This window comes from Hevea brasiliensis, chromosome 1 (genome assembly GCF_030052815.1).
Source record: "Hevea brasiliensis isolate MT/VB/25A 57/8 chromosome 1, ASM3005281v1, whole genome shotgun sequence".
Lineage (NCBI taxonomy): Eukaryota > Viridiplantae > Streptophyta > Magnoliopsida > Malpighiales > Euphorbiaceae > Hevea > Hevea brasiliensis.
The window spans coordinates 7,178,974-7,201,534 of record NC_079493.1 but is presented as its reverse complement, the minus strand read 5'-3'; the positions used below and the strand labels follow the sequence as shown (position 1 = coordinate 7,201,534).

At 36.6% G+C, this 22,561-nt stretch overlaps 1 protein-coding gene, 1 non-coding gene and 1 pseudogene across 6 annotated transcripts; all 3 read right to left on the bottom strand.

Moving 5' to 3' along the window:
- Positions 1-380: 380 nt before the first annotated feature.
- LOC131169761 (small nucleolar RNA R71) lies at positions 381-487 on the bottom strand. The gene has a single exon (XR_009140670.1). It is a non-coding gene; the product is annotated as a small nucleolar RNA R71 (small nucleolar RNA).
- Positions 488-11,314: 10,827 nt separating this feature from the next.
- On the bottom strand, positions 11,315-12,697 carry LOC131171725 (uncharacterized; annotated as a pseudogene).
- A 4,853-nt stretch (positions 12,698-17,550) lies between these two features.
- Positions 17,551-20,683, bottom strand: LOC110639223 (transcription termination factor MTERF5, chloroplastic). Of its 5 annotated transcripts, XM_058143769.1 has the most exons (4): positions 19,454-20,681; positions 18,621-18,675; positions 18,266-18,463; positions 17,551-17,848 (listed from the first exon to the last, which is right to left on the bottom strand). In XM_058143769.1, exons 1-2 carry the CDS (start codon positions 20,539-20,541, stop codon positions 18,672-18,674), a joined length of 1,092 nt encoding a protein of 363 aa, XP_057999752.1. In that variant the 5' UTR covers positions 20,542-20,681; the 3' UTR covers positions 17,551-17,848; positions 18,266-18,463; positions 18,621-18,671. The 5 variants fall into 5 exon arrangements, 4 of the variants coding, with proteins under 4 accessions (XP_057999752.1, XP_057999749.1, XP_057999750.1 ...); XR_009147549.1 differs by lacking the exon at positions 18,266-18,463 and having other exon boundaries at positions 18,528-18,675; positions 20,556-20,683; XM_058143766.1 differs by having other exon boundaries at positions 18,621-20,682.
- Positions 20,684-22,561: the final 1,878 nt, after the last annotated feature.

Here is a 22,561-nt window from a genome sequence, read left to right as displayed (position 1 = left end):
ATAATAATGACAGACCAAGACTCTTAAGAGATTACGGAGCTCCATCTGTCCAAGGATTTCAGCCTAGTGTCACTAGACCCACAGTGGAAGCCAACAACTTTGAATTAAAACCAGCATGGCTCCAAATGATTCAACAAACCTAGTTTGCAGGTTCACCAACAGAGGACCCACACTATCACCTCCAGTGTTTTCTTGCCCTATGTAATACATTCAAGATGAATGGAATGTCTGATCAAGCAATAAGACTCAGAGCATTCCCATTCTCCCTTCGAGACAGGGCAAGGAAGTGGTTACTTTCTCAACCGGCTGGAACATTCACTACCTGGGAAAACCTCTCCCAAGCTTTTCTAGCAAGGTATTTCCCACTTGCAAAGACTGCAAAGCTGAGACTTGAGCTCAAAACCTTCAGACAAAAGGAGGGAGAATCACTCTATGACGCATGGGAAAGATATAAAGACCTACAGAGGGAATGTCCACTCCATGGCATAGAAGATTGGCTATTGGTGCAAAATTTCTATAATGGATTACTACCCTCTACAAGGAGCACAGTTGATTCAGCTGCAGAAGGTGATTTAATGGAGAAAATAATGCCACAAGCACTTGAACTCCTAGAAAGGGTTGCATACCATAACTATGAGTGGTCAAACGAAAGAGGAAATGCAAGAAGAACTGCAGGAGTCCTAGAAGTAGATGCCCTGAGCATGATAAATGCCCAGTTTGATCAACTCACAAAGAAACTCGAAAAAATGCAAGCCAACGCAGTTGGTACAAATAGTCAACATGAGGGCAGCTACGAAGGAGGATACATGAATTCAGAATACAGCAATTTCAACGAACCTACAGAACAGATGAACTATGTGAATAATGGAGGAAACTTCAACCAGAGGCAGCCAAACAATCCATATTCAAATACTTACAACCCTGGATGGAGAAACCACCCAAACTTCTCATGGTCCAGTCAACAGAACCAGCCAATAAACAAGCAACAAGGGTACAAACTTCCAGCACCCCCTGGATTTCAAAACATATGCCAGAACCTTGCACAGCCATCGTTACCTCTCCAACCTGAACCGAAAATGACCATGGAAACCATGATGGAAGGATTCCTAGCAGCTCAATAACAACAAACTGAATTGATTAAACAGCTGACTTCCAGAATGGACCAAATTGCTACTCATAACAAGATGCTAGAGAATCAAATTGCTCAGCAAGCAAGTTCTTCAAGTAAGGCTGCTGGCAAACTGCCCAATCAACTAAAAATGAACCTAAGGGAGCATTGTAAGGCAGTTGCACTAAGGAGTGAGAAAACTCTAGTACAACCAGAGGTAGAATTGACAGAGGAAACCATAGAAAAATCTAAAGATCAAGCAGAGAAAAATAAGGAAGAAGCTAAGAAAGACCAAGAAGAGGAAGCAAGGAAGACAAAGAAATTACCGGAACCATACCAGCCTCCCCTACCTTTTCCTCAGAGATTTCACAAAGCCAAATTGGACAAGCAGTTTGGAAAATTTTTAGAAGTTTTACAGAAACTTTACATTAACATCCCCTTCACTGAAGCACTTTCTCAGATGCCATCTTATGCCAAATTTCTTAAGAAAATTCTGTCAAAGAAAAGGAAGCTAGAGGACTATGGAACAGTAGCTCTAATAGAGGAATGCAGTACCATTCTGCAAAACAAACTGCCTCCAAAGTTGAAGGATCCAGGAAGCTTCTCCATACCCTGTATCATTGTTAACAAAAAGATAGATAAGGCCCTCTGCGATCTTGGAGCAAGCGTCAGCCTAATGCCTCTATCAATATGCAAAAAGTTAGAGATCGGGGAACTGAAACCCACAACAATCTCATTGCAATTGGCTGATCGATCCATTAAATATCCTGTAGGGATACTTGAGAACATCTCTATCAAAGTGGGCAAATTCTTCATTCCAGTGGACTTTGTTGTCCTTGAGATAGAAGAAGATGTCCAAATTCCCATCATCTTGGGAAGACCATTCTTGGCAACCGTCGGAGCCATCATAGAAGTCAAAAATGGACAATTAACCCTCAAGGTTGGAGAAGAAGAAGTGGAGTTCAACTTATTCGACACAATGAAACACAAATTTGAACCTGATGAATGCTTCAAGGTTGACATAATTGACGAACAAGTTAAAGAGGAATTTCATAAGACACATCCTAAAGATCCTCTTGAAGCATGTATTGTGCGCAGCCACACAGTGGATGATGAAAATACTGAAATAGTAGCATATGCACAACAGTTGGCAGCTCCTCCACCCCTACCTTTAGCTAAGGCTTTCGAGATGGAGGATTTGAAGGAGGAACAAACCGAAGGTAAGCTCCAGAAAAACGCCGAACAGGTAGAGCTTAAACCTCTCCCATCCTCGCTAAGGTATGCATTTCTGGACTCAAATTCTAAATATCCTGTTATAATCAATGCTAGCCTGTCTAAATTAGAAGAGGAAAAATTGTTAAGAGAACTCAGGATCCATAGCAAAGCATTAGGGTATAAAATAGAAGACTTGAAGGGAATCAACCCTTGGATTTGCATGCATAGGATACCCATGGAAGAAAACAGTAAACCCACAATCGAACACCAAAGAAGACTTAACCCAAACATGAAAGAGGTAGTCAAGAAAGAAATTTTAAAACTTCTAGATGCAGGTATCATATACCCAATTTCTGATAGTAAATGGATTAGTCCAGTACATGTAGTTCCTAAGAAAGGTGGGACAACTGTTATCCGAAATGCAAACAATGAACTAATCCCTACTAGAGTAGTCACTAGTTGGCGAATATGCATAGATTATAGAAAATTAAATGGTGCCATCAGAAAAGACCATTTCCCCCTCCCCTTCATTAATCAAATGCTAAAAAGATTAGCTAAACACTCTTATTTCTGTTACCTGGATGGGTATTCAGGATTCTTTCAAATTCCTATTCACCCAGAAGACCAAGAAAAGATAACATTCACTTGTCCCTATGGAACATTTGCATATAGGAGAATGCCTTTTGGTTTTTGTAATGCCCCTGCTACCTTTCAAAGATGCATGATGGCTATGTTTTCTGATTATATTGAAAATATTATGGAAGTTTTTATGGATGATTTTTCTGTCTATGGAACTACTTTTGATGATTACCTAGCTAATTTATCTAAGGTGTTGCAAAGATGTGAAGAATTAAACCTGATCCTAAATTGGGAAAAATGCCACTTTATGATAAGGGAAGGTATAGTTTTGGGACATTTGATATCAGAAAGAGGAATTGAAATAGATAAGGCGAAAATTGAGATCATTGAAAACATGCCACCACCAACATCAGTCAAGGGAGTGCGAAGCTTTTTGGGACATGCAGGATTTTACAGAAGATTTATCAAGGACTTTTCTAAAATAGCTAAGCCACTTATTAACTTGTTAAACCAAGATGTTCTCTTTGATTTTGATGAAAATTGCCTTGTCTCCTTTAACACAATCAAAGAGACCCTAATATCAGTACCAATAATGCAGCCACCGAATTGGGAGCTAGCATTCGAGGTCATGTGCGACGCGAGTAATTTTGCAGTTGGAGCAGTGCTCGGGCAAAGAAAAGATCAAAAGCTCCATACTATTTATTATGCTAGCAAGACACTCGATGATGCACAAATCAATTATGCTACCACAGAAAAGGAATTCCTAGCAGTAGTATTTACAATGGACAAATTCAGATCTTACCTCATCGAGTCAAAAGTCATTGTATTCACAGATCATGCTGCAATCCGGTACCTTATGAACAAAAAGGAAGCAAAACCAAGACTGATTCGATGGATTCTACTCCTGCAAGAATTTAACCTTGAAATAAAGGATAAAAAGGGATCTGAAAATGTAGTAGCTGACCATCTTTCCAGACTAAAACTGGAGTACATGGAAGATTTCGAAGATTTGCCAATTGACGATTCATTTCCTAATGAGCAATTACTTGCATTTTCCAAAGCCCCATGGTATGCTGACTTTGTTAATTTTCTTGTATGCAGGATACTACCTCCAAACATGACTTATCAGCAAAGAAAAAAATTCCTACATGATGTGAGATATTACTTATGGAAAGAACCTCTATTGTATAAGAGATGTAATGATGGGCTGATAAGAAGGTGCATACCAGAGGAAGATATGGAAAGTATTATTTATCACTGCCACTCATCACTATATGGAGGACATTTAGGCATTTCAAAAACCGCAGCCAAGATTTTACAAGCAGAATTTTACTAGCCACATTTATTTAAGGATGTAAGATCTTTTGTGCTAGCTTGTGATCAATGCCAAAGAACAGATAACGTTTCAAGAAGGAATGAAATGCCATTGCATGGTATACTTGAGATAGAATTGTTTGATGTATGAGGAATAAACTTCATGGGACCATTTCCCTCTTCCCATGGAAACAAGTATATCCTGGTTGGAGTTGATTATGTGTCAAAATGGGTAGAAGCTATTGCAACGCCAACCAACGATGCAAGAGTGGTCACCAAGTTCCTTAAGAAGAACATCTTCACAAGATTTGGCACACCACAAGTAATAATCAGTGATGAAGGAAGTCACTTCTGCAACCAACAATTCGAAACACTACTGAAAAGATATGGAGTGACTCACAAGGTGGCCACACCTTATCATCCTCAAACCAGTGGTCAAGTAAAAATATCAAACAGGGAACTAAAGCAGATTCTGAAGAAAACTGTAAACAGATCCAGGAAGGACTGGTGCATGAAGCTAGATGATGCACTATGGGCATACCACACTGCATATAAAACCCCAATTGGCACAACACCCTTCCGACTGGTTTATGGAAAGTCATGCCATCTCCCTGTTGAAATTGAGCATAAAGCCTACTGGGCAATTCAGGTACTAAACTTTGACCTAAAGGCTGATGAAAAAAGGCTTTTACAACTAAATGAGCTGGAAGAAATCCGACAAGATGCATAGGAAAATGTCAAAATCTTTAAGGATAAAACCAAAAGATGGCATGACAGGCACACAGCAAGGAAAGAGATAAAAGAAGGAGATCTTGTCCTCTTATTCAACTCTAGATTAAAACTCTTTCCAGGGAAGCTGAAATCAAGATGGTCCGGACCTTTCAAGGTCACCCAAGTCTTCCTGCATGGAGCAGTAGAGGTATAGAGCGAAACCTCAGGTGCATTCAAGGTCAATAGGCAGAGGCTGAAGCCTTACTTTTAGGGAGAATCCATAAAAACGGGAGTAAATTGCACTCTCAGTCCTCCTACTGACAAACCATAAACAAGCAAAGTCCAGCTAAAGACTATAAACAAGCGCTCTTTGGGAGGCAACCCAAAATCTTTCTGAACTTTTCTTCTTTTCTTTTTATCCAATATTAAATTTTTGTTTCGTACTCATTAGCATTTCATTTTGTAGGATTCTTGAAAAAGGGAATAGAGAAGGGAATCACCAAGTCAAAACCACAAAAGGGAAAATTGAACAAAACCGTGGAAGTAAATCTACTGCTAATCTTTACATCCAATTCATGTGTTAGAATTATAAACTTTTCATTTGCCAAAGATTTGAGAAACCAGAAACTTACACTGGTCGTGTACTGATAGTACATGCCCCGTGTAACTTTCTGGAAGTCTATAAATTTCATGCAATCTCAACCCTTCGAGAGGCAGAAAATTACACGAGTCCATATACAAAATTACACGGACCGTGTAATGTCTCTAGCAGAGTAACTGAGAGACAGAAGGTTACACGGGTCCCATAGCCAATTTACACGGGCAGTGTACTACGAAAGATTTCGAAAATTCCAGGCAGAAATTTACACGGCCCTACATGTCGGGACCCATGTAGTGATACACGACCCGTGTATCTCGTCGCAGACGCGACTCCTGGGGCGCGAAACGCGCGAAACGAAGAGTCCTAACGGCTTTTTAAATACACCCCTAGCATTAAAACCCTTCATAAACACAAAACCCTTCATCTACTCCTTTCCTAGCCTATAAAAACATCTCAAATCTCATCTCCTTTCACCAAAATCATACTCTTCTCCTCCCTAAAAACACACCCATGGCTCTTGCAAAAAGATTTGCAAGAAGAATCGGCTCTTCTTCACGACAAAGAGGAGAATCCTCACCTTCTCCACCCCAGCCTCCAACCTAACGTCCAAGAACGAGGGAAGCCACTCAACAACCATCCCAACAAGCCCCACCCCCACCACAACCACAGCCACAACCCGCTCTACAACCCGAAATCTCTATTCCTTGGGGATTTCGAGATGACTCCCACAAGGCAATGTGCACCCGACTTCAATCAAGAAAAATATCCTCCACCAAATACATAGATTTTCCGCTTTTAGAGCAAATCGGGTTGCAATAAGAAATCAATGGGCTACTTGACAGCATTGGGTGGACAAGGTTCGCCCAACTCCAATTTTCGGCCTACAAAGACACAACGCTGGAATTTTTGGACAGCTTCAAGGCTAACTTATGGCCCACCAACAGGGAAGACAGGGGCAGAATCGAGTTTTGCCTGCTTGGTGTAGACCGGGTAATGAATATGGATGAGTTCAACGCCATCTTCGATTTTGACAGTACCGGCTACCAAGAAATCCCAAGGAACCACATGTTGTACAACAACATCAACTTTTGGGATTCTATTGCACCAAACATAGAGCCCTACAACTCCAGTAAATCCAAATCAACGGGCATCACTAGCCCGGTATTGCGATACATGCATCGGTTTGCAGCCCACACCATAATGGATCGTGGCGACAACCTTGGCGTTGTCAACGCCAATGAGCTATTTTTCCTATGGTGCATGGTCACTAGGCAGCGGTACAGCACTGACTTTTTCCTGTGCAACCATCTCTGACGCCTTTGCCATTAGCCCACCAGGCACATAGTGCTTGGAGGCCTTGTCACCACCATTGCCCTCCACTTCGGCTTTGTTCCAGGACATCACAGACTGCGCTTTGTTACTGAAACATCGAGAATTGATCAGACTATCTGCATATCCATGAGGATATGTAAGAAGGTGGGCAACAAATGCTACTTAGTGGACGCCGAAGGAAACACCATCCCTCGGAGAGACGAGGCAAGGGAGGGACCCGGTGAGACTTCACAACCCCAAGAAGAAAGGCAAGAGCGGATGTTCGAAGAGTCCCTTGTCCGAGTGCCTCCATACACACCACCACTGACAGACCCGGTCCTTGCATACCTGCAGTGCATGGAGAACACAATATACGGCAGGATGCAAGCTATCGAGGACAGCCTCCAGGAAGCACATAACAAGCTGGACATTCTAATGGACAAACTAAATGAGGAGGATGAAGAGGAAGAGGAGCAAGGATCACCATCATCATCATCAGAGGCCTTTTAGAGATAGGACTATAGGATATGATCTTCATTGTAATATCTTACATGCCCTAGTCCTAACTTAAAACCATAGGTCTCTTTTATTTGCTTTATGTTCAAAAAAATTTTCCATGATTAATAAATATTATGCTTCCTTAAAATTTTTGTACGCGTCATTCAATCTTGCACATTATATTGACATCGAGGACAATGTCTAATTTGAGTTTGGGAGGGATACATTTGCACTTGCATATCATTACATACAAATCATTGCATAGTTTAAATTCAGCTATATTATTCTTGTGTATAAAATTCAGCTACATGAAAATTTTTGGATTGTAAATTGTGAAACTTAGCACTATAACCAAATTATTTGTAAGCTAATAATTGGACTTCACGGGATAAAGGAATGAACGTATTTAGATGGGCAAAAAAGGATTCTAACATGTTGTTTGTGAAAAAGCTAATCTCTTTTATGGAACTAGACTAGCTAAACCTCTTCATAACTATTAATTTATCACATTAAACTTGTAAAATTAGGAGAACAAATTTTGAAACACAAGCAAACTCAAAAATTGCCTCAATAGCTCTAGAACATGTCTCTTGGACCTATCGAGACGAAATCCTAGCATATGCTTGATGAAGAGATGATTAAGGCATTCTTTGATATAACATCACTAAGCCTTAGCCACTCCTAATTAAAATATATCCCTTGTAGCCAACTTGAAGCCTATATTTATCCCTTAGAATTTATTGCTTACCCATATTATTTACCTAGCCCCTAATCTAAATACCTACCATACCCTTTTGAGGAAGCAAAATGCATAAAAAAAAAATGAAGAGAGAATGTGGAACTCAAGAAAGAATGCGAGTGTGCAATTGAAGCCAAAGAAAAAAAAAATTTTGCCTTTCCAACCGAGCAAAAGTAATGAGTTTGGGGGAGAGGACAAAACAAAAAAGAAAAAGAAAAGAAGTCCCAAGACAAGTGTCATAGAAGCATGCTTGACAGGATAAAAAAAGCCAAAAGCCCTTCCTTTCCACACAAAATATGTAAAAATAAACTCAGTATATTTAGATTTTATGTATATATGCTATCCTCATATTTGCATTCCCTAAAATCCTTTCATTGGCAGCCAAGTCATTACCCCCTTAGCCCCATCACAACCCTTTTAAAGACCTTTTGATCTTTTGAAAAGCGCATGCTACATTAGTGGAGATAGAAAATTGAGATATGCCTAAGGAGTTAGAATTGAAACACTTCATCTCAATTACTTACGAAAGAGGCAGAATTGGGGAAGTTAGTGTTTCTTAATTCTATCCCGATAAAACAGGTTGTTTGTGGCTTATTAATGGTCTAGTATAGAGGAATAATTAGTCGAAACACCATAAAACGAGGTGAAGTTCCAAACAAGCAGCTATTAGAACCCTTATGCCTTGAAAAAGGGAAATCGGTATGAAGGTTGGAGGAGTTCAATTCTATGCTTATTAAATTGATGGTTGTATTCCTAAGTATCCCCTGAAATATGCTTTAAAACAGAGTTTTGTTTTGCTTGAGAATAAGCAAAAGTTTGAGTTTGGGGGTATTTGATACACTTGAATTGTATAGATATTTTTAAACACATTTGTATTCTAAATCATAGCATTTAGACAAGTATTTTCATGCATAATAGTTGATTTCATTAGTTTTCATAAATTCTATTGCCAAACCCTTAATTCCATATTTTCTGCATTATTTCAGGTGTTTTGGTGAAGCCCCAAAGGATGGATGTGCAAAGGAAAGCTTGGAGAGGCAAAAAGACAAAGAATTACTGGTGATACAAAGTACACGGGTCGTGTAAACCAAGCACCAGACCCGTGTAACTCCCTGCCAGAAGAAAGCCAAGAGAATCGATGAGAAACACAAGTACATGGGTCGTGTAAGTGGACCCGTGTAATCTGCAGAGACCCGTGTAAGTCTCTGCCGGGCGCAAGCTTGAAGAACCTTATGGGAACAAAAGTACACGGCCCGTGTAATAAGGCCCATGTAGTTGGCATAGACTCGTGTAACTTTCTGTGCCAAAACAAGACCACGCGATCCTCCTCCAGCAAGTTACACGACCCTACTTTGCAGGACCCGTGTAGTGACACACGGGCCGTGTACTATGCTACAGCCTGTTTTCTGACTCGAATTCCCCCCCTGTTTTCTGATTCGAACAAGACTCCTAAAGCCTTTTGGACTCAAAATGACCTAACCCTAGAGCAACCAATATAAATAGAGAAGAAAACACCCAAAAAGGAGTCGGCCACTGTTGTCGGGAATGCTGATGAAGGTCGCTGTTGTCGTGCTCACATCAATACCAAAAAGAAGTCTTTCAGCTGAAGCTCCACAAGATCGAAGCTGAAACTCTCTTTGGTTCCTTCGTTTCATCTCTTTAGATAGAGTTTAATCACTTTATTTCTTTTGCATGACTCTCTTTTTATTGTTTTTACTTTTTATCATGACATTTGCTGAACTCGCTATGAGTGAGTAGTTTTCTTATTCTGGATTTAAGAGAGTAGCTCTTGTAATTATTATTATGGATGAACACTGAGTTTTATTTATTGGATTTGAGATTCGTTTCTTGATTTAATTTCTTATGATCTTAATGCATGCTATGTATTGGTACCCACTTAATTATGACTATAGATGTTAATTGAAGGACTGAAATGTGAAAATTAGCATTAGAAAATCGAGATCTTAAACCTAGGAATTCTGACCTAGACATAGGCTAATACCTTTGTGGAACCTAAAAATTGGTCAAAGATCTTCAAGGATTTTAATTGATTTGATTACCACGAAAGTAGAATTCGAGTTAATTAGAATACACCCTAGATGCCTTGAGAGAGGATCTAGGATAGCTTAGGACTGATTTCCATCAAGGAAAATGACCCTCAATTCAGTAAATAGACTAGATAACATCCCTAGTATGATTCAAGTGTGAAATCTTAATTCCAAAATTGCTTCAAATAAATCATTTCGTTTTAAGTTTACCATTTTAGTGTTTAAAGTTAACAACCTTCATTCCCTAAGTATTCGATAGCCTAGATAGTCAAGATTTCTGTGTAGATTGGTACTTGCTAAACAAAATTCCTCGTGGAAACAATACTCTACTTATCACTTTATTACTTGCTAGCGATACGTGCATTTGCGGATATTGCAAAATAGCGAAACACTACTCAAATCCAAATCCAAGTCCTAGGTCTAGATTCTATACAACTCAACTCAACCGAAGAAACTGCTGCTTACACTACACAGTCTTGGATGGATCCAGCTAGTACTTGGAACACTACCTGCACAGATTGAAAACAAAATGTTCTTCTTGGTTAATACTTAAGCAGAAAACCAGTGATTGAGCACCTGGGGCTGATTCCATTCAACAAGAAAGGCTTGCATTAGCTAGCCAACAGGAGTGCCAAAAGTGAAAGACAAATTTCTTGGTTAACAGGATCAAATTCCACTTTTCAATTCCTGCATTGCACATATGACACTGTTTATATCCTTTAAAGACATAATTAGTTAGAGCATCCCTTTGCCACTGTTTATATCCAATATGAATAACCCAATATTCTTTTCTTCAGAGTCTACTGCTAGGAAACTCAATAAATAAAAATTGCAATCCCAATAACACATTTTGGACTACTAGTAAGTAACAATAAAATGTACCAGTATGCACCCAAAGTCATTTTTAGCCTGAGGAAAGGGAAGCCATCACCTTTGTCTTACCAAACGCAAAATATAAGAACCTTAATGCTTAATAGTTGAAGTAGACGACTGAGGTATCAAAAAGAACCTTAATGCTTAATAGTTGAAGTAGACGACTGAGGTATCAAACCTTAGCTAAGCCACCCCTTCCCTGCACCCACCTCCCCCCTCTCCCCCAAAAAAAAAAAGCAAAAAAAAAATCAGCTATCCAAGACAATAAATGAAAAGTGAAATTCAGTTATCAAAACTATTCATAATATTATCAGTTATTAAAACATCGCATGCTAGGCTATATGTCTCCTAATCCAGAATAACAGATTTACCATCAAAACCAAAGCCAAGTTCTGTAAGCCCCATTTTTCCCTGAAAAATATCCAATAATTGAGGCAACTGATCCTGATACTTGGTCACAAACCTTTCCAAGAAATGCTCTTCTGTAGGAATCAAGACCGAGGATACAGGCACATTTGCCTCGATCAAACTCTTTAAAAGCAGAACTCTTACGACTGAACATCTAGGCTTAATCCTAGTCTCCAAACCATAGGACAGAACAACTGGAACTCTAGCAACGGCAGCAGGCTGCCAACCCATCTTACACACAAGAAAATTCATGCTGCACATAATATTCTTCACAGACAGACCCAATGACCCATACAAACGGGACTCTTTCTGAAAATTGACAAAATCTCTTCTTCAGATAGACCCCACCTCCTATAAGCCTCAATTCTGTGTTCCCATGTTTTCTGCGATGATCCAAGCAAAATTCGGAGCGCCCTAACAAACGTAGACATGGAAGGATCAAATCCTATTTGAACAACTTTCTTAACCCCTTCAGCAAAATTGAAAGCTTTTAGGCACACAACAAGGGGATAATGGATGACCAAGGAAGAGATGGATGATTGAGGAATTCCAAGCCCTCTTAGAAGTGATAAATTGGCAAAAAAGTCGATCTGCGAAAGCACTATAGAAGTTTTTACCAAGTTTTTGAAACATTTAATAACTTTCTCATCAGAAACGAGTATACTTTTGAGGATATGATAATGTGGGATCAGATTTTGCTTTATACTTCGATTCAACAAATCTGGGTTCTGAGAAACAATTACGGAAAGGTCCGATCTTGAAACTCCTATAGAACATAGAAACTCAAGTTTGGGTAAAATTGTCCTTTCAGGATGGAGTAAAAGCACATTAGGCCTGAACTTAACAATTTTGGAGATGTGGGAATTGGTGAATCCATGTTCCCTGAGAAGCCTAAGTACTAAGTCTGGTCTTTCAAGGGTTTTAAAACATATCCTCTTAGAGACAGACTGAGCAGATTTTAGGGTTAATCCACATGAATTTATGAGAAACGAAACTGTAAATGAGTGGTCATTCAAATTAGAAGATACCCTAGATGAAAGGGATCTGATTACGAATAATGAGTGAAAAGGAAGAATACCCAGTTGGGCATTTGAGACAAACAGAGAAACAATCATTTTTAAAGATAGTCTTGAACTGGAAAAAGAAAACATTGCAGGCTATTCACAGTGAGAGAGCCGAGCTTTAGGGTTTACCAGGTTCAGCAAATTATGAAAGAGCTGAAATATTCTTCTCAATGAGATCTGAGCAGTAAATCATCAAGCCGAGCAAGACCCAACTCCAAAGAACAAGGCAGTTTTTTAAAATATAAATTTATTAAATAAATTATTTTAATTGAATTTAAATAATTTGCTTTCTTTGGGAAAAAAAATAATTCGCTTTAAAAAAATATTTAACTTTATGTAGTTTGATTATAGTTTTTTTTAGAGCTCGATTGTTGGATTTGAATCAAATTAGAATTTAAAAAATCATCACTATAATAATCTAAATGAATCAAATTAAATTTATTTCATTGTTTTGATTCAATTTTAATTTTTCATCAAAAATTAAATTGAACTAAAATTAGACTAAATTGAATTTGAATCAATTTTTATTATTTTATATATTTTTTTTAATTATATAATTTTTAACTATAAAGTATACTAAAGGTGATTTAATCATATAATTAATAATTATAACTGGATTTAATATATTTATAATTAAAAATTATAAAAATTAATATAAAATTATATATATAATTATAATTAAAGACATTATATATATAATAAATAGAAATAAATTAAATTAATAATAAATAGAAATATAAATTAATAAATAAGAATTTTTAATATTTATAATCAAATATAAATATTTATAAATTAAATTAATAATAAATAGAAATATAAATCCGCTCTAACATTTTTCAAGCTGAGGCTCTAGTGGCTAGCTTAAAGCCACTACAAGAGCAATGACCATTTTAAGTTGGAATTGTCAGCGATCTAGTCAACCCCTAACAATGAATGCTCTCAGGGAGCTCATTTCATGTAATAAGCCCGGGATGGTGTTCTTAGTTGAGACGAAGAAAAAAGAAAGTTTTTTAGAGAGGTGGAAGCGTCGTTTTGGCTATCAAAACTCAGTCAATGTTGAACCAGATGGACTATTAGGAGGTCTTGCTCTTTGGTGGAATTCAGACTATTCGGTGCAGGTTCTTCAATCATCTAAGAGATGGATAGATGTCATGGTGTCAATGCCGAGTAAATTCCATATTTCTTTTGTATATGGGGACCCGTTGTATCTGGCAGAATTGCTTTTTTGAATGAATTACGTTTGTTAAATTTGAAAAATGGCATTCCATGGCTCATTTTGGGTGATTTGGATATTTGTAATGTTATATTTGATAATATCGGCTCTAGAAGAATTAATTCCACAGTGGCAAAGGCTTATAATCAGTTTTTATTTGATGAAGCACTGGTGGAACTTCCGTTCAAAGGGGGAAAGTTTACGTGGACTAATAATCAACAAGAGAGGGTTAAGATCTTTGAACGCATTGATAAAGCCATCATTAATTCTGAATGGTTATCTATGTTTCCCTATTGCCAATTAATCCATGAGAAGTTTGGAGCTTCTAACCATAGGCCGTTGATCTTGTTCCTGCAACCCTGCACTAGTAAACCAAAGAAGAGGTTTATTTTTGATACCAGGTGGACAACTTCAGGGGAATGTGTCAATGTAATCAAAGAAGCTTGGTCAGGAAATCACTCAAATGCCAATTTCATAAATAAACTTAATCGATCATTGCCAGGAAGCTTTAATTTCTTAGGGCCGCAGTAGATTTGGGAATTCTAGACAACATATTCAGGAACTATCAAAAAAGCTTGATTCCTTTATGTTTGACTATTCAAACTCCAATAACCAACAACAAATTGATGAGATTAAAAGCCAGTTGAAATCTCTTTAGAGCCTGGTGGAGATGTTTTGGTTCCAAAAGTCTTGTGTAGATTGGTTATCTTACGGAGACAAGAATACAAGATTTTTTCATGCCACCACTGCCCAAAGAAGACAAAGGAATCAGATTTTATCAATTTGGGATAACCAGGAAAGGAGAATTCAGGATGAAACGGGTATTATGGATGCAGCTTTTGACTTTTTTAATGATCTTTTCAAGGAAAGGCATATTTATATATTTGATTATATTTTGAAAACTATTCCAAACGTTGTGACATCAGGCATGAATGAGATCCTTTGTGCAGATACAAATGAGGAGGAGATGTGAGCTGCAGTATTTGATATGGGGGCATTTAAAGCCCAAGGTTCAGATGGATTTCAAGGACTATTTTATCCAAAGTTTTGGGAGGAAATTAAACAGGATGTGGTAAAAATGGTCCAACAATTTCTTCAATCTAGTGTTCTGCCTGATCATCTAAATGCCACTAATTTGGTGCTGATTCCTAAATGTAGTAATCCTCATTCTTTTGCTGACTTCAGGCCAATCAGCCTGTGTAATTTTGCTTACAAGATTATTTCTAAATTGCTAGTCAACAGGTTGAAACTGATGCTTCATCAGATTGTCTCTCCCATGCAATCAACTTTTGTCCCCAAAAGAAGTATTCAAGAAAATATTATAGTCGCTCATGAAGCTTTTTATAGTCTAAGAAATAAGAAAAAAGGAAAAGTGGGAGCTATGGCAATAAAGCTTGATGTGCATAAAGCTTATGATAGCGTGAATTGGAACTTCCTTATAACCACAATGAGAAGATTAGGGTTTTGTGGCAAATGGATTTCATGGATATGCCAATGCATTTCCACAGTGAGATATTCGGTGATGGTGAATGGAATCAATTCTCACACTTTCACTCCATCTCGTGGAATCCGGCAATGTAACCTAATTTCACCCTACCTTTTCTTATTAATTTCATATGTGTTAGCTAGAATGTAGGAACACGCTCAAGTGACAAAGGAGATCCAAGGATATAAAATCAATAGGCATTGTCCCAGCTTTACCCATCTTCTATTTGCGGATGACACAATTCTATTTGGAAGAGCAACTATGGAGGAGGCAAATCAAATATCAAATATTCTACAAGAATATAGTTTGGCATCTGGTCAATGCATTAATCAAGCCAAGTCTGACATAACTTTTAGTCCCAATATGCCTATCCATATGCAAAAGGAGATTACGGGTATTCTAAATATTCATAATTCAGGCTCTCTTTTTAAATATTTGGGTTTACCAGTGCAATGGGGGTGATCCAAGCATCAAGCTTTATCTTTCTTGAAAGAAAGAGTGCTTCAAAAGTTGCAAGGGTGGAAGAGCACTTGCTTATCTCAAGCGGGTAAAGAAATTATGATAAAAGTAGCAATACAAGCAATACCTTCATACATTATGTCAGTGTTTAAACTCCCAGCAACAATAATTCATGAACTGCATCAACTTGCCGCTCGTTTTTGGTGGAGACAGTCTCCTGATAAAACAAACATTCATTGGGGGAACTGGAAGAAGTTGTCATGGGCAAAGGGAGATGGGGGAAGGGGATTTAAAGATTTGGATCTCTTCAATGCTGCTCTTTTAAGTAAGCAAGCATGGAGAATAATTTCCAATCTGCAAGCTATATGGGTGCAAATTCTTAAGGGCAGATATTTCCCATATTCAAACTTTATGGAAGCAAGAAAAAGACATTATTCTTCCTGGTGTTGGAAGAGTTTGATTATTGGAAGGGAAGCACTTCGGCCAGGTATTCATTGGAACATAGTAGGTCCTTCATTTATTGATGTGTGGAATGAAGCTTGGATTCCATCTTTACCAAACTTTAGAATTTCATCTGTCAAACCAGCAGGAAGTCCCATACGCTATGTGGCCTATCTTATTAATCCAAATTCTAAGCAATGGGACATGAATATCTTGTTGGACTCCTTTTCTTTACAAGAGTGCAGAGAAATAATAAAAATCCCTTTGGCGGATGTTAATAGAGAACCGAAGCTGATTTGGCATCATACTAAGACTAGAAATCCAACAATGAGAGCAGTTTACCATTACCTCAAAAGAAATCAGTTTGTCTTAAGCACATATGGGCTACCTTCGTCATCCAGAGTTAGTGATCCATCTTTTTGGAAAAGGCTGTGGGGCTTAAAGGTATCTCCAAAGATTTGCAACTTTCTGTGGAGGGTATGCAATAATTTTCTAGCTACCAGACTTAATCTTTTTAGGCGAAAATGCTCATCTTCTCCCATATGCTCTCTCTATGGAATTGAGGAGGAATCAGTGGAGCATTTAATTTTCTTTTGCCCTCATGCGAAAGCTACATGGTTCGCTTCTCCTCTCGGCTTCTCCCCAAGAAAGGAAGGTTTTGTTCCTTTTTGTGTTTGGTTTCAACATCTGATGAAGGAGGAACCCTCAAATGATAGCTTTGTTCTCTGCATGGCTAGCTTGGTATCTTGGCACATTTGGAAAGCCAGGAATAGGGCTATTTTTAATGGGAATCATCCAAACCCCTTAAAGTCTATTAGGAAGGCTCAGAATGATTTTAAGGAGAAGATCACCCTTCCTTCTCCGCAACAACATTCTCTACCGGCTGCTGTGACAATCCATGGGATGAATCTTTTGAAGTGGCAAGCTCCACCGAATGGGATTATAAAAATAAATGTGGATGCTTCATATGACTATGAATCTTCCAAACCAGGTTATGGTATCATTGCCCGAAATTCCCAAGGAAGTCTTTTGGATGGTTGCTTAACTGTATTCATTTGCTCCTCTCCCCTTTTTGCAGAAGGAATTGCAATGCGAGTAGCTTTTCTTTTTGCCATTTCAAGAGGATTTCAGCAATGCTGGATTGAATCTGATTCCAAACAGATTTGTCAACTTTTATTAGATCCTACATCTCCAACTCCCTGGGTATTGCAGGCTATCATTCATGATATTTCTGTCTTACTGTCTGCTAATCAGAATTTTAAGGTTATACATAACAATAGAGCTAATAATCGATGTGCAGATTGGATAGCAGTTTCAATTAGGAAAGGGTATCTTGTAAGTGGGTGGATCTAAAATCCTCCAAATCATCTGTTAGACCTTTTAAAGGATGACTGTAATAGATTTTCTCATGAATGATAGTTTTTCTTCTTCTGGTAAAAAAAAAAAAGCACCAAATGATTTTAACTGAAAAATTAAATTGAATTAATTTAATTCAGTTTTATATTTATATAGTTCGGTTAGGTTTATATTTTCTACAAATTTCTATTGGACTAAAATGCAAAGAAAGGTTCCTGCAAAAATATCTCAACTAACACACTATTAAGACCACGCTGATTAATCCACAGAATAGAAGACCGAAGTTCTTCAGCCTTACAACGTGAGTAGGCACCTTAAAGGAAACAAGAATATCCCATGATCATCGGCTTCATCACTCGCACAGCCCTCTGATCACCAAACACTTGCAAAGCAAAATGATGTTCCTTGCCAAATTAAGATGCTCCTGAAAATGCCATAATGTCCAAATAAGGGCACAAGCTTTTGAGAGTGTCTCAGAATCTAGCAACTAAAGAATGTTATGGAAAAAAAAAAAATAGATGAGCCCCCTTGGAAAAAATATTTGACTTTAAGAATCTAGATTGACAATAATTGTCAACCTTGCTTTCTAAGCATTGCACATTGAAGGAATGTAGATTTCAAAAACAATGACCACACTCCTCTTTTCGACTATCCCAACTTAATGCATATTTGTTATTGAGGTTAAAGGAGGTAAAATTGCTTTTTAGGAAAATATATTCATTTTAGATGCTATTAAGAAAATATAATAACAAAAAATCTATTTTGTTATTTTAGTATTCTTATAATAAAAATTTATCAAATTTAATTTTAAATTATTTTTAATATTCTCTAACTAGTATACCTAAAAAAATGTTTTTCTCAACAGCAGATCGAATTACAATGTCAAATAAACTCTTTAACCAATGAATGCTTCCATCTCTACAAAACATCACAAGTGGACAAAGGGAGAAAATAGCCAAAGCCACAGATTTTGCATATTTTACATCTTCTTTTCCTCAGATATTTTACAACAAATATTGAATGATCACCTCCTATGGATCTGCAATTAAAAAAATTTAGAAAAAGATATTAAATTCAAAGAAAAAGAGAAGAAGAATTCTCACTGGATCTGCAATGATTGTTCTTCTACTCAAATCCAAATCCAAGTCCTAGGTCTAGATTCTATAATAGCCAAAAATACTTAGCAACTGAAGAACCTGCTGGTTACACCACACAGTCTTGGATGGATCCAGTTAGCACTTGGAACGCTACCTGCTCAGATTGAAAACAAAATGTTCTTCTTGATTAATACTTCAGCAGAAAACCAGTGATTGAGCAACTAGGGATGATTCCATTCAACAAAAAAGGCTTCTATTAGCTAGCCAACAGGAGTGCCAAAAGTGAAAGACAAATTTCATGCTTAAGAGAATCAACACTTTTCAATTCCTGCATTGCACATATGACACTGTTTATATCCTTTAAAGACATAATTGGTTAGAGCATCCCACTTTGGGTTCCTGCTTAACACATTTGCCACTGTTTATATCCCTTCAAATAGGAATAACCCAATATTCTTTTCTTCAGAGTCTACTGCTAGGAAACTCAAATAAATAACAATTGCAATGCAAATAACACATTTTGGACTACTAGTAACTAAAAATAAAATGTACTAGTATGCACCACAAGTCATCTTTAGCCTGAGGAAAGGGAAGCCATCACCTTTGTGTTACCAAACACAAAATATAAGAACTTCAACGCTTAATAGTTGAAGTAAACTACTGAGGTATCAAAGCTTAGGTAGGCCAAAAAATAAAAAAATAAAAAATAGAAAAAAATCAGCCATCCAAGACAACAAATGAAAAGTGAAATTCAGGTATCAAAACTATTCATAATATTATCAGTTATCAAAACATCGCATGCTAGGCTATATGTCTCCTAATCCAGAGTTACAGATTTATCATCAAAGCCAAAGCCAAGTTCTGTAATCCCTATTTTTCCTTGAAAAATATCCAATAATTGAGGCACCTGATCCAGATATTTGATCACAAACCTTCCCAAGAAGTACTTTTCTCTAGTAATCATGACCGAGGATACAGGCACATCTGCCTTGATCAAACCCTTTAAAAGCAAAACTCTTATGACTGAACATCTAGGCTTAATCCTTGTCTCCAAACCATAGGACAGAACAATTGGAACTCTAGCAACAGCAGCAGGCTGCCAACCCATCTTGCACACAAGAAAATTCATGCTGCACATAATATTCTTCTCAGACAGACCCATACAGAAGGGATTCTTTCGGAAAATTGACGAAATCTCTTCTTCAGATAAACCCCACCTCCTAAAAGCCTCAATTTTGTCCTCCCATGTTTTCTGCTTTATTCCAAGCAAAACTTGTAGTGCCCTAACAAATTGAAGTTTTGAAGGATCAAACCCTATTTGAACAACTTTCTTAACCCCTTCAGCAAAATTGAAGGCTTTAAGGCACATGGTAGAGGGATTAAAGGTGACCAATAAAGAGATAGAAGATTGAGGAATTCCCAGCCCTCTTAAAAGTGATATATTGGCATAGAAGTCGTTCTGCGAAAGCACTATAGAAGATTTTAACAAGCGTTTCAAACATTTAATTACTTTCTCATCAGAAACGAGTATACTTTTGAGGATATGATAATGTGGGATCAGATTTCGCTTAATACTTCGATTCAACAAATCTGGGTTCTGAGAAACAATTACGGAAAGATCTGATCTTGAAACCCCTATAGAACATAGAAACTCAAGTTTGGGTAAAATTGTCCTTTCAGGATTTAGTAAAAGCACCCTGGGCCTCATCTTCACAATTTTGGAGATGTGGGAATTGGTGAATCCATGTTCCCTGAGAAGCCTAAGTACTGAGTCTGGTCTTTCAAGGGTTTTAAAACATATATTCTTAGAGACAGATTGAGCAGATTTTAGGGTTAATCCACATGAATTTATGAGAAAGGAAACTGTAAATGAATGGTCATTCAAATTAGAAGATACCCTAGATGAAAAGGATCTGATTACGAATAATAAGTGAAAGGGAAGAATACCCAGTTGGGCATTTGAGACAAACAGAGAAACAATCATATTTAACAATAGTCTTGAACTGGAAAAAGCAAACATTGCAGGCTACTCACAGTGAGAGAGCTGAGCTTTAGGGTTTAACAGGTTCAGCAAATTATGAAAGAACTGACATATTCTTCCCCATGAGATCTGAGCAGTAAATCATTAAGTGGAGCAAGACCAAACCACTAAGGACAGAGCACTTGCGTCTACTAATATTTGTATTTTTTTTAAAAGAAAATATATTATTATATTTTAAAATCATATTATTTGAATATTTTTAATTTTTAAAATATTTTTTTATTTATTAATTTATTTTATAATATAAATTGATCAAATTAATTATTTTAATTCAATATAAATAATTGGCTTTAAAAAATATTTAACTTTATTTAGTCTGGTTACAGTAATTTTTTTTATAATTAAAATACGTTCATGTTATTTTTAAAATATGTTTTCATAATCTTTTAGGAAAAAATAAATTTTAATTAATATATTAAAGACCATGATTTTTCAATATTAACTTTTAATAAAACCTAATCCATAAGCTTTTCTTAAGCCTTCATTAAACTTCAAATTATTATATTTCTGTTTAAATAAATTTAAAATAAATTACATATATATTAAAAATAATAGTAATTATTTTTTTATATAAAAATAGTTTTAGTGAGATGTAATTTTCTCTCGATGGTTATTAATTTTTGTTTCATTTCAATATCTTTTCATGAGTTTAATATAATAATCATTAAATTTTTGTTCCATATATGTGCGTCTGTACTTCACTTCTACTTAGATCATAAAATTATCACATCTACAACATCCTAATTATGAAAGAAAATAGAAAAAAATTCAAAATGTATCAATAAGAACAATTATGATGACTGAACAGTAAATAGTTTTAACTAAAAAATTGAATAGAACCGATTTAGTCCAGTTTTTATATTTGTAGTATTCGGTTCGATTTAGACCACTAATTTCTTCCTTTGCATGTAGGGAACATCGTCATTGCACATGAGATAACTGGCATTGTCCTCTAATCACCAAACACTTGCAAAGCAAAATGATGGACGTCAGTTGCAGAACGAGATATGCCCGGCCAAATTAAGATGCTCCTGGAATGCCATGAAGTCCAAATAAGGGCACAAGATTTTGAGACTGGCTCAGAATCTGATAATCGAAGAACATTAACGCAAAACAAATTAATGAAGATCTTGCATGATGGCCTACGTCTTTAACCAAAAGGTCCCAAAGAGTTGATAATGATTTTCTATCTATCGGTAACTTTAATTTCTTTGGAAATGGATTGGTTTTGTTTTGATATTCAACTTGAGGATTTGACTAGCAAAATTGTGCGGCCTTTATCTATTTATGACTTACCTGTTATGGCTCACTGAGGAGGATTTTATACCTTCATTATAGAAAATCGGTGAGGTCATTAAATATTTGTGATTCCACAACTAAAAAGGTAATAATTGCAATTTGTCTAACAAATAAGTCTGCAAAAGATCTGCATCTGTACTTTAGGATGAGACCTCTTGATAGAGATGCTTTATCTGGACAAGCTCTGCTAATGGCTGATGTTATGTTCTAAAAGTTTTTTTGGCAGATTGTATGCCATTTGCTACCATTTTTATTTGAGGGTCTTGCATAGATATTTTCATTTGTTAACTATGTTTATTTTTTAATAATAATAATTAAAAAAAACACCCTTTATAAGCAAAAGTCTTATGACTGAACATCTAGGCATCATCCTCATCTCTAAACCTTAGTACAGAACAACTAAAACTCTTGTAACAGTAACAGGTTGCCAACCCATCTAGCACACAAGAAAATTCATGTTGCATCTTGTCGGATAAATTCAACCACAATAATAAAATATAGTTTTATCAAAAGCTTAATATACATTAACTATAATTAATTAGGCCAATTGATTGGCTAAATTAAAAAATTTGCGCTTATTGCTTACTTTATTCAAACATTTTAATTTTGAACAATTAAACTAAAGCTTTCAAAGAAATTTAATCAACATCTAAATTATTTTTGGTATATTATGATTTAGTCCCTAAAATTTGATAAAACT

Excerpts from the sequence above, each read along its gene's own strand:
- LOC110639223 (XM_058143765.1), bottom strand. The coding sequence starts at position 20,541 with ATGTTTGCTTTTTCCAGTTCAAGACTATTGTTAAATATGATTGTTTCT.